At 47.2% G+C, this 12,761-nt stretch overlaps 1 protein-coding gene across 7 annotated transcripts in view; it reads left to right on the top strand.

Moving 5' to 3' along the window:
* Window positions 1-4,624: 4,624 nt before the first annotated feature.
* The window catches only part of PPP3CB (protein phosphatase 3 catalytic subunit beta), a 133,124-nt gene continuing 124,987 nt past the window's right edge, over window positions 4,625-12,761 (top strand). For 4 of the 7 annotated variants that reach the window (XM_033941611.1, XM_033941609.1, XM_033941606.1 and 1 more), the window contains exon 1: window positions 4,626-4,901. In XM_033941611.1, coding sequence (XP_033797502.1) covers window positions 4,853-4,901 — 49 coding nt within the window. In that variant the 5' untranslated portion in view covers window positions 4,626-4,852. Of the gene's footprint in view, window positions 4,902-4,964; window positions 5,086-12,761 lie in introns of those variants that run through there. The other 3 variants (XM_033941608.1, XM_033941607.1, XM_033941612.1) reach the window with 3 other exon arrangements.

Here is a 12,761-nt window from a genome sequence, read left to right as displayed (position 1 = left end):
GGCTGCAACCTGAACAGAAATGGCTGTTTGTTCTTCTGGAAGAGAGGTTGAATGTCTCAGAGGAGCTGGTATGTAGTCTCTAATAGTTAGGCCACAAGATCCAACAGTCTATTGTGCCACCGGTGAAAGAGAAACCCCCAGTCAACAGACCCTTTTACAGTGTTGTTTCCTGAAACCAGAGCTACTAAACTGGGCTGTTGTAGCTGAAGGTTGCTCAGCCCCTTCCAGTATATGTGATAGTTCTGTGGGAGACTATTTCATCATTTCTTTCAAGTTGAAAAGAGTGGAGTGATACAAAAATCTGAAAGAAGTGCAGGGATGCCTGAACTGTCCAGTGGAAATTGAATAAATAAAAAAAAGTTTTATTGTGAACTACTCAGAACTGTGGGGGAATCATGTGATGCGCTTGCTCTAGTCAGACGTGCATTGTAGGGCTCAGCGGCTAACCTTGGATTGCAAGTGTTTTGCATTACAAACAAAACATTTTATTAAATTTTAACTTGATATACAAGAAGTGTCTTGCAATACAAGTACATACAGTATACACACATCATAACTGAGCCGATGGTTCTTCTCTCTGATGCTGCAAGTGTAGTGACTGTTCTAAATGAGCAGTCTTGCAATACGAGTACATACAGTATACACGCGTCACAACTGAGCCGATGGTTCTTCTCCCTCTGACGCTGCAGGAGTGTAGTGACTGTTCTAAATGAGTGAAGTCTTGCAATACAAGTACGTATGGTATTTTGTATTAAATTTTTTGGGTTCTGGAACAAATCATCTGGGTTTCCATTATTTCCTATGAGGAAATTCACTTTGATATACGAGTGCTTTGGATTACAAACATGCTTCTGGAATGAATTATGCTCGCAAACCAAGGTTTTACTGCATCTGCTAATCAGCCGAAAACTGCATGGAACAGTGCATTTGAACCCTATACCTGCTCAGCTATAACTCGCGGCTCTGGTGACTTTCTTTTCTGAGCGGTCAGGATTGAGGGATGCCTGCAAAAACCTCAAAACATTCTAGGAGCAAGAGTGAACATCCTGTACCTAAAATGGCGGCGGTGGTACCTCTAACAGCTCCAAAGATCGACAATTGGGCGCAGGAGATCTCCTGGCTGGTCACTTTGAACCTAACGGATGTAGCGGTATATAAGAAATAAATTACATTACATTACTTCTGCACTAGAGGACTGTTTAAATAAACTACAATCCACAGTGGATGAAATACATGAGCACTTTGAGACACATGCACAGCGTCTTACATAGGCTGAACAGAGGATTTCAGTGCGTGAGGATGAAGCCTGCCAGGAAGCGGCTAGGCTGGAGGATTTGTGGGCCTAAGTGGCGACGCTGGCAGACCATCTTGAAGAACAAGAGAACTGCCAGTGTCGCAATAACCTTCACCTGGTGGGGCTGCCTGAGTCTCAGGGTATTTTTTTTCCCCTCTGGTGTAGTTGCGGTAAAACTCAGTCACACACTTCTCAGTGCTGGCCTTTGCCTGACCAGGCTACAGAAAGACTCAGTCACATAGTGGTGCAGTAAGGATGGGAGGTGCCATCCCTCGCCCTCTTCTCTGCCCCCTGCCATGCACACTCCCCTTATACCTGTTTAGCTTCCCCAGCACGAGTAGCATCTTTAACTGAAAAAGCTGGGGCTGTTCTCCCTGGAAAAGCGGAGACTTAGAGGAGACATGATAGAAACCTTCAAGATCCTGAAGGGTATAGAAAAGGTAGACAGGGACAGATTTTTTAGATTATGGGGAACCACAAGTACAAGGGGGCACTCGGAGAAATTAAAAGGGGACAGGTTTAGAACAAATGCCAGAAAGTTCTTTTTCACCCAGAAGGTGGTGGATACATGGAACACGCTTCCGGAGGCTGTGATAGGCCGGAGCACGTTACAAGGCTTCAAAGAAGGTTTGGATAGGTTCCTAGAGGATAAAGGAATTGAGGGGTACAGATAGGAGTAGCGGTAGGTTATAGGGATAGTCTGGGACCACTGCTCAGGCAATGGGCCTGATGGGCTGCCGCGGGAGTGGACCGCTGGGCGAGATGGACCTCTGGTCTGCCTCAGCGGAGGCATCTTCTTATGTACTTGCTGCCCGCGTCGGCTCTCCTGCTGACATCACTTCCTAGTCGTGGAACCTGGACATCAGAGAGAAGCACTGAGGCTGACGAGAGGAGTAGGTTTGAGCTGCTGCTTGCGCTGGTGAAGAGCTAGAGGTACAGTGAGGGTGAATTGAGGGCACATATGTTGCAGCGATGGAGTGGAGGTGGGTGGAGAGGAGCTGGACTCCCACTAAGAAGGCACTCGGGGTGGTCTGCCACCCCCTTACTATGCCACTGTACACACTGCTCTGACACTAGCCTTTGCCCGACCATGCTGCAGCAAAATAGTCACACATTTCTCCAATGCTGGCCTTTGCCCAACCACGCTGAAGTAAAACGCAGTCACACACTTCTCCTGCGCTGGACTTTTCTTTTGGCACCCCAGGCTGATGTCACTTGGAGGGGGGGGGGTTGTCAGCTGTGTCTTGGGCAAGATGAAACCATAAGGCTACTTTGGAGACAAGAGCAGCATTCTAAAACGTAGTGCGTATTCAACTTTTTAAATTTATAGTATTTATGACTGCAAAAAACCTTAACTGAAGTTGTGAGAGCTGAACCCGCAAATATGGAAGGAGATCTTTATATATTTTGTCTACTGACTTCTGTTAGTTGACCTAAATCGAACAGATGCAGATTAAAACTATTTCTTATTGACAATATGTACTTGTAAGTTGAAGGAAAGGGATGGGGGGGTTGGAAGTAGAGAGCTGAACGGGTCGACGGGAATCCAGCGGGACCCGCAGGCATCCCGCGGGTTCCCCCTTCGGGTCACGGGAATCCTGTGGGGACGCCCCCTAGGGTCGTGGGGATCCCGTGGGGACGCCTCCGAGGGTCACGGGGTTCCTGCAGGGTTGGATGTACTCAGTCGCGCGGCTCCTCTTCTCCCTACCTGCTCTGCTTGCAGCACAGAGTCAAACGGAAGTCTTCCTGACGTCAGCGCTGACGTCAGGAAGACTTCCGTTTGGCTCTCTGTGCTGCGGGCAGGTAAAGAGGAGAGTAGCCTCGTGGCTCGAGTGGCGTACCAAGGGAGGGGGGCGGTCTGCCCCGGGTGCAGCACAGCCGGCCAGGTCCCCTTACTTTTGTGGCGCTTCCACGACCGACCGACCGACAACGGCCCCGGTCCGACAAACCTCCCTGCCCTGTAGCCGCGAATCTAAATTACCTTCTTACAGCAGCTGTAAAACTGAGGGGGGAGAAGGATGCTGAAAGCACTGGGGAAGACAAAGGGGTGGAGAAGAACACTGAAAGGACATGGGGAAGACAGAGGGGGAGAAGGACACTGAAAGGACATGGGGAAGACAGAGGGGGAGAAGGACGCTGAAAGGACATGGGGAAGACAGAGGGGATAGGACACTGAAAGCACATGTGGAAGACAGAGGGGGGAGAAGGATGCTGACAGGACACGGGGAAGATGGGGGGGGAGAAGGATGCTGAAAGGAAATGGGGAAGAGAGAGTGGGGAGAAGACGCTGGCAGGGAAGAAGACAGAGATGCCAGACTATGGTGGGAGCGAAGGGAAGAAGATGGGTGCCAGACCAATTTGGAAGGGGGGAGAAAGGGAGAGGCACAGTAACAGAGCAAATGGAAGACGCAGAGGGAAGAGAGACAGTGGATGGAAGGAATTGAATGAGAACATGAGGAAAGCAGAAACCAGGCAACAAAGGTAGGGAAATAATTCTATTTCTTTTTTTTTGTTTCAGGATTAAGTAGTATATTAGTTGTGTTGATAAAAATTTATAAACATTAGAGGCTCTGGTAGAAAGCCGTTTACAAAGTATGTATTCTTCCCAATTAATATTTCCAAATTAATAAAGTCTTTTTGTTTATTTGTAAATGGGTTTCTACCAGAGCCTTTAATTCAGTAGCATAATTAAATGAAATAACTATTTCTGAAGTTTATAGGGACGGGCGGGGACTCCTCGTGGGGACGGTTGGGGACGGAGGGATTCCTCATGGGGATGGGTGGGACTTTGGCGGGGACAGGTGGGATTTCTGTCCCCACGCAACTCTCTAGTTGGAAGACACTAAGCAGGAAAATATGGTCAGATATCTTCCTCCTGGCTGGTTCACCACTAGTTTTATGAGACCTAAGAGAAAATATATCATCAATAATGACTGCCTATGAAGCTCTATTGAGGGAGAAGGAATGCAAGAGTGTCAAAACTTTAAAATACAATTAGAAGCTCTGTAACCAGCTACAGCGGCGTGCCTTAACCCTGTTCTTTCTACCCAAGACACCAATTCTCATTTCTCCTTTCTTTTCATTGTAGCCGCTCAGCGGGTTCTTTGGGCCTACCCCTACCCCCAAAAAACTAAAGTTATGACTTGCCCTGTTCTACTTATCAAGCTAGGATTATAATGCCCCTCTCGCAAATAAGGAAGCTTCCTTTTCTTAGCTTATCAATAATACACAAATTCATGTCTGGACTCTTAATGCCCACATGATGCCCAAATCAAAGATGGCGGCGAGCTCCTCCCGTCCGCCAGTCAGGTGTTTAATCAGTAGGCACCGCGTGGTGCACGCTGGTCCCCCCTCCCCGCCGAGTTAGGTTGTGGCCGCCATGTTGCTCTCCGTTTCAGTACGGCGCTCCCTGGCCCCTGACTCCTAAGCCGCTGCGGAAACGGGAGCAGCGCCGGCCGGGGAGCACAAGTAGCTCCAGTGAAAACGCCGTTGTCTAATTTTACGCCGCCACTGCAGTTTGCATCTATTCTAGCGGCTTGGCGCCTAGCCACCCGCAGAATGTCCGACAAGGACGACAAACACAGCACCATCGAACGGGCGGTAAAAAGTAAGTCTTTCGCTACTACCGTATCCTTGCGCCGGGGCCGGACCTTCTTCCGCTTCTGGGCCTGGCAATAGGTTTGAGTAGCTCCCCTTGTGGTATCCCTCCGCCAGGATCGGGTATACTTCCGCCTCTGTGTCAACAGACAGAGCGGGCGGAGTGTTGTCCATGCTAGTGCTTGTCTGTTAAGGTGCGAGTGTGTTTTCATGTTTGGATGATAGATTTAAATATTATTAATGCTAGTACATACCTGGGTTCCAGTTGTATATCTGCCAACGAATCTTTCTTTATAGTCATTGACTTCAAACCTTTATTTCTGCTTGTCTTTAGGGCAAGTGGTAGTTTTCATGTTTTACTGGCAAAGCTGATTTGGCCCTAGCTTTTTACCAGTTTGGATCTTTTATAATTGTGCAGCTCTTTGTCATACACTTCCTTAGTATAGCTTAGTTTTATGCATCCCTTAACTTCAGACTTGCCATCCTGGGTTAGATGAATGCTCCATTGTTTCCAGCGTCCTGTCTCTGGTAGTGGTTAGCAGGTCATTTGGAAAAGTACTGTTCACGATTCCCCTGCCTCACTAATAATAATAATAACAGTTTATATACCGCAGGACCGTGCGGTTTACAATGATTAAAAGATGCAACAAATTGAGTGGAATTAACAAAGTTAAAAGCTAGTGATTAACATCTCTAGGTATCAGTTATTGTGGAATAAGATTGTGCAGGTTAGTTGCCTAAATACTTCAGGACAGATATGTTTTTAGGCGTTTCCTAAATTCCCAATAAGTAGTAGGTGTAAGCAATTGTTCCAGATCTTTACCCCATAATGCTGCCTGATTTGAGAAAAGATGTTGATTATGTTTTTTAAATTTACATCCTCTAACCGGAGGGGAAACAAAATTAAAGTGTGAGCTTCTCTTATGTCTGTTGTCTGAGAAAGAGAAAAGGTCAGTTAGGGGCTAAACCAAATAGTACCTTATATATATTTAGGGGCTAAACCAAATAGTACCTTAAAGCAAAAACAGCCAAACTTAAACTTCACATGTGCCTCCATTGGCAGCCAGTGCAGAAGTCGGTAGGAAGGTGTTACATGATCGAACTTCTTCAACCTGAAAATTAGTTTGACCGCAGCATTTTGCACCAGTTATAGTCGCCGCATATTCTTCTGGGAAATTGCCAAATAGGCGATATTACAGCAATCAAGTTGACTCAGTATGAGGGATTGTACCAGAATTCTGAATGATGACGCATCAAAATATGCTCTAATGCAGTGGTTCCCAACTGGAGGATCCCCCAGGCCAGTCGGATTTTCAGGATAACCCTAATGAATATGCATGGAACAGATTTGCTTGCCTCTCATGCATATTCATTAGGGCTATCCTGAAAACCCAACTGGCCTGGGGGTCCTTGAAACTCTTTCTGATTATGGAGTCCACCTGGTCTTTCATGGTTAGGCTCTGGTCCAGTGTTACACCCAATACATTCATAGTAGATTGAATAGGATAACTTAAGTTTATTGATGCATAGTGATGTTTTGGTATCAAGCGGGTGTGGCGAAACTACAAAAAAAAATTTTTTTTTTCTGAAATAAGTTTCGGTCTGAATTCAGTCATCCATTGCTCCATCAAATTTAGTACTTCTGTTGCCTTGGGAATAACTTCCAGAGAGAGTTAGAGAATGGGATAATGATCGTAAAGTCATCTCCGTAACTAAATAATTTTATCCCCAGCTGGGTCAATTGCGCACCTAATGAAGATATGTAGACATTGAAAAGCAATGGGGATAGTGGTGACCCTTGCGGCACGCCAGATGGATTGCTCTAGGTATCAGAGAGATTGTAATTAAAACGTACTTGATAGGTGCGGGACATAAGGAAACCTCGAAGCCAGTCTAACACCTCTTCTCTGATACCAATTGCATCTAAGCATTGTAGCAGTTTCCCATGGTCCACTAAGTCAAACGCAGAGCTCATATCGAATTGCATGATCAGGGCATTAAGGCCCTTACTAAACAGGAGACGTAAATTATCCAAGATAGCCGCAATTACTGTCTCAGTGCTGAACTAAGGTCTAAAACCAGATTGAGTTTCATGTAAGAGAGAGAACTGATCAAGATATTCCATCAATTGGGTATGTACCAATCCTTCCATGATTTTTACAATAAATGAAATTGATGCTACTGGTCTATAGTTGGTTACTAGTGCTGAAGATTCTTTACTATTTTTTGGAATTGGGGTTATTATTATGTGACCATTATTAGTGAGGAATTTTCCATTTTTTAGGTTATCGGTCAAATAATTCAGCAAATATAGTTTAAAGTCTAATGGAGCTGCTTTCATAATTTCTGGGGGACATGAGTCCAAAACACAGTATGATTTAGAGCAGTGTTTTTCAACCTTTTTATACCCATGGACAGGCAGAAATAAAAGAATTATTTTGTGGACCGGCAAACTACTAGGACTAAAATTTTAAAACCCCTTTTCTGCCCCATCTCCGCGAGCTTGGTCATCTCAGTAACTATAGAAAAATAGACAAATATAGTGCAAAATATAGACAGCAGATATAAATTCTCAAACCTGACACGTTTTGATCACTAAATTGAAAATAAAATCATTTCTCCTACCTTTGCTGTCTGGTGATTTCATGAGTCTCTGGTTGCGTTTCCTTCTGTCTGTGTATCCTTTCTTTCATTTCTTTCTTTCTGCACTCAGGCCCAAGAATTGTCCCTTTCTATTCCCTCCCTCTTTCCTTCCTATGTCCTTAGTGCTCCCAGTGCCTCCTTCCCATGTCCTTAGTGCCTCCTTCCTATCTCTTTAGTGCCCCCAGTGCCTCCTTCCTATGTCCCTCTCACTGCCTTCCACACTTTGTCCCACCCCCACCCCTGAAGCCAGCCTGCCTGCCTGTCTACCTCTCTCCCTCTCTCCCTGGCCAAAGCCAGCCTGCTTGCCTGCCTACCTCCTTCCCTCCCTGCCGTGCAAAAAAAAGAAGCCTCCCTGCTTCCTTTCCCCGGGTCCCCTTCTCTTACCGCCCTGCTGCTGAGGCTAAAGCCGACAGGAAGTCTTCTTTCTGACGTCGGAGAGGATGTTCTGGGCCAGCCAGGCAGTAATTGACTGGCCCAGAACGTCCTCTCCGATGTCAGAATTGACATCGGAAAGAAGACTTCCTTTCGGCTTTAGCAGCAGCGGAAGTGGACCCGGGGAAAGGAAGGAGGGACAGGAAATGATCGCCTGTCCCGTTGTCTCTGAGCACAACTTCGGAACGCTGTCCCGAAGCTGTGTGTGGGGACAACGGGACAGGAGGTCTGAAAACGGACCTATGGTCACCTTAATCTTGCCGGCCCTGCGTGAACTGGCAAAAATTTTCTGTGGACCTGCGGTTGAAGAACAGTGATATAGAGTACTTTCCTACCTAAATATTGGCATTCTTTTCCTATGTTACTTTTCTGCCTACAAATTGGCATTTTCTCCAACTCTGTTGAATCTCTTTCTTAGACTTGTCCAGTACAGAATTTGCAGTGTAGCAAATTTAAAATAAATATAAACAGTGTAAAGTCAGTTGGGATAAATAGATGGCTAGCTAAACTCCAGGAAAGTTAAATAAATTAACACTGATACAGAAATAAATGCACCTTTTGGGACTATTACATGAACCTGTATAAATTTGATTCTGAGAATGAGGGTTTAGACCCTGACATCTATCTTGAGAATATAGATCGTCCCTCTTTAGGTTCAGACCAACTGGCTAAATTGAATTGTCCTATCACTGATGATGAAGTGCTTTGGGCTCCGTAAGGCTGCAGGCCCAGATGGCTTTAAAGCTGAATTTTATAAACTCCTAAAGGATGACATAACCCAGCCCTTGGCAGCCATGTTTAATAATATTATCAATACTAGAGAACTACCAACAAGCTTAGGTCTTGCTAATATCATTGTATTCCCTAAACTGGGGAAGGTCCCTATGTTCCCCTCTTCATATAGGCCCATCTCATTGCTCTGTTATGAAACCAAATTATTAGCTACCATTTTAGCCAGTCGTTTAGCCTGGGTTCTCCCATCTTTCATTGTTGAACCCCAAGTTGGTTTCATACGTAATCAACACGCGGTCAAAAATATCAGGAAAATCTTAGCCTTTCTTGAATTGGTTCAAGCTAGGAAAGAAAATTCTCTCCTTATTAGCTTTGACTTTGAAAAAGCGTTTGACCGCATGCAATGGAATTTTTATTTAAAGTACTGCCCAAATATGGTATTTCTGATTTCTTTAGAAATGCTCTGCTTGTGCTGCATCATGACTCCTGGGCTACTATTTGTGTTAATAACATTGAATCTTCCTCTTTTTCTATTCAATGAGGCACTAGGTAGGGTTGTCCCCTTGTCTCTGCTTTTGTTTACTCTCACCCAAGACCCCTTTATTAGAGACATTATGGCTAACCCTGAAATTCATGGGATACAGGTGGGCTCGACTAATTTCTTGATCTCTGCTTTTGCAGATGATCTCTTGGTGCATTTATCTGCCCTGGAAACATCGCTTCCAGTGTTGTTGGGATGCTTTAAGAAATATGGGGCTTTTGGGTGCTTTAGGCTAAATATGAAAAAACCTTAATGTCTACTTTTTCATCCCCACTTGCGACTCACCTGGGGTAAAGATTTCCCCTTGAAATGGGCAACAGCTTCCTATAAATCCAGCCCATTTGTATCGCCATAATATAGATGCCCTTCTTATCTTTATTAAGCATAAACTGTTTGGAGAAACCTACCACCCTCTGTGGTAGGATGAGAGTATATAGGATGGTCCTATTTCCATGCTGGCTATATGTTCTCCAGGTACTTCTCCTTTGGATACTAAGGAAAAGTCTTGTTGCTCTGCAGCATCTGATTGGGAAGTTTTGTTGGAATGGGAAGAAATCTAGACTTCACCTTAATATCCTATACCCTGCCGTGAGACCTGTTGGTCCAATGCTGGGCCAGGACAGGAGGGATCCTCCCGTCTCCTGCGCCGGCTGACTCTACTAACTTTTATCTCCTTCCCCCTCCCCGGTGTACCTTTTAAATCCCTAGTGGTCCAGCAGTGGTCTGTGACAGCAGAGATCCCTCCCTCCTCTGTCCCATACAATTCTAGAAATTTTTACCTCCCTCCCATCTCCCCTGCATACCTTAAGAATCCCTGATGGTCTAGCGGTGAACCGTGGCAGGAGTGGCATTCCTTCGCTCCTGCCCATGCAGAGCTGCTAGCTGATTGGCTGCAGCAAGTTCTCACGGTCCCGTACTGTTTTGCTCTTGATAGTAATTTTTTCAGAGCTTATAGTCTTCACTTCCAGTAATATTCGGTGGGCTTTTTTTTATTCTGGATGGTGCATCAGGTTGGTATCAGGATGGTGCATCAGATTGGTATCATCCAAATTTATCTGCAGTGTAGACCAGTGTCTGGGCTCTTTGTTTAACCCTATTTTAGTAAGAATCTGTATCATGTTTGTCCTGTAACTAAATGCAAAATGGGAAACATCTCAATGCTACTTTCTCTTGTTGTTTGTACACAGTTTGGGTAAACGTAAAAGCTGGTAATCATGATTTTTTTATTTTGTACACATTCTCCCAGAGAACCTGTCTCCGAGGATATTTAACTAGAATCTCATCTATCCGGCACCCATGGGGATTGATGGATACCGGATAACTGTTTTTCTGGTTAATTTAGAGTGTGTTAGAAACCTTGTCTAACACAGTCTCAATTCCCCCTCCCTTCCCGAAGCACCTACGTGGCAACGGTCCTGAGCTGCAAAGCCCTTCTCTCTCCCTCAAGTCCTGAAGTGGCAGAAGCAGGCGGTGGTCCTGAGCCACGAATGCCCTCGCTCCTCCCTCTATCTCTCTCTTCCTTTCCCAATGTACAGCAGTCAGCAGGACACAGCCTCAAAACAGGCTGCTCGTGGCCAGCCCCAGCAGAGCCTTTCCTCTGACACATCACTTCCAACACATCATAGGAAAGACCCTGCCAGGGCTGGCTGCAAGCAGCTTATTTTGAGGCTGCCTCCTGCTGACCACTGTTCTCTGGGTAAGGAAGAGAGGGAGGGAGAAAGTGAGGGGGTTCACTGCTCAGGACTGCCACCTGCTTCTGCCACTTCAGGACTTGAGGGAGGAAGGAGGGCTTTGCATCTTAGGACTGGTTTCTTCAGGGCGGGAGGGAGGGGGATTCATAGCTGCTTGTGGGCTTGAGGGATGGAAGGGTGGGTTGTGGCTTAGGACCACTGCATCTGGTGCTTCAGGGCAGGAGGGAGGGGGGTTCGTAGCTGCTTGGGGGAGGGAGGAGGGGTTGCGGCTCAGTGCCGCAGGTGCTTTGAGGGACCATTTTATTTTCTGCGGACAATTTATTTTGCTGGTTGGGTAAGAGTCCCGGTTTACTGAGACCCGGTTAACTGAATCTATTGTACATCTTCATTGACTTTGGAAACTAAGGCCCCCTTTTATCAAGTCACGTTTAGGGCATTTTATCACCAGCCGCTGCAGTAAAAGCTCCGATGCTCATAGGAATTCTGTGAGTATCGGAGCTTTTACTGCAGCGGTCGGCGATAAAATAAACGCTAACGTGGCTTGATAAAAGGAGGCCTGAATGTGCCAGACTTGTTGAAAAATCCTTGTTAAATTGGCTCTCCTAGTTGTCTGCCTGTGCTTGTAGCTTCTGAAACTGGAGGATAATAGTCTCCTGTGGGTTTAGTAGAGGGCTGTTGACTGCAAGCTCTGGAATCCTCCCATTGGGCTTTATTAGTTCACATTCACACAACCAAACTAGTTTTTGGCTTTAGCTGAAACCAGGCGATAAGATTTGGCTGCAGTTATGGTTTTGGCCGAAACTAAAACAAAAAAGCAGTTTTGGTTGACTTCTAGATAGATTCAGCAATTCCTTTGTGCCAGGATTACCGTATTTTCAGATAGATAACGCGCACCCGTGTAAAACGGCACACGGGTATAGCGCGCGGGAAACACAAATCTATGTACAGAAATTTTTATATACCGCGCACACCCGTATACCGCGCATGCTGCCCGACTCTCCCGTCGCCGCCCGACTCTCCTTTCGCCCGCCCCGACTCTCCTCTCCCCCTTGAAGTCCTGTCCCCACCCTGAAAACCTGATCCCCCCCCGACGTCCGATTCACCCCAACGCAGGACCGCTCGCACGCACTCCCGTCCTCTTGCCCCAGCCAACCGCGGCACCCCCAACACGATCTGGGCAAGAGGGAGCTCAAGCCCTCTTGCCCCCCCCGACACGATCGCGGCAAAAGGGAGCCCAAGCCCTCTTGCCCCGCCGACTCCCCAACAATATCGGGCCAGGAGGGAGCCCAAACCCTTCTGGCCACGGCGACCCCCTACCCCCACCCCGCACTACATTACGGGCAGGAGGGATCCCAGGCCCTCCTGCCCTCGACGCAAACCCCCCTCCCCCCAACGACCGCCCCCCCAAGAACCTCCGACCGCCCCCCCCAGCCGACCCGCGACCCCCCTGGCCGACCCCCATGGCACCCCCACCCGCCTTCCCCGTACCTTTGTGTAGTTGGCCGGACAGACGGGAGCCAAACCCGCCTGTCCGGCAGGCAGCCAACGACGGAATGAGGCCGGATTGGCCCATCCGTCCCAAAGCTCCGCCTACTGGTGGGGCCTAAGGCGCCTGGGCCAATCAGAATTGGCCCAACCCGACCATGTGCCCAAGGCCCCACCCCCAGGAGGGACCTAAGGCTCCCGGGCCTATTCTGATTGGCTCAGGCGCCTTAGGCCCCACCAGTAGGCGGAGCTTTGGGACGGATGGGCCAATCCGGCCTCATTCCGTTGTTGGCTGCCTGCCGGACAGGCGGGTTTGGCTCCCGTCTGTCCGGCCAACTACATAAAG

Source organism: Geotrypetes seraphini, chromosome 4, assembly GCF_902459505.1.
Source record: "Geotrypetes seraphini chromosome 4, aGeoSer1.1, whole genome shotgun sequence".
NCBI classification, from domain to species: Eukaryota; Metazoa; Chordata; class Amphibia; order Gymnophiona; family Dermophiidae; genus Geotrypetes; species Geotrypetes seraphini.
This window is presented reverse-complemented; position numbering and strand designations above follow the sequence as displayed.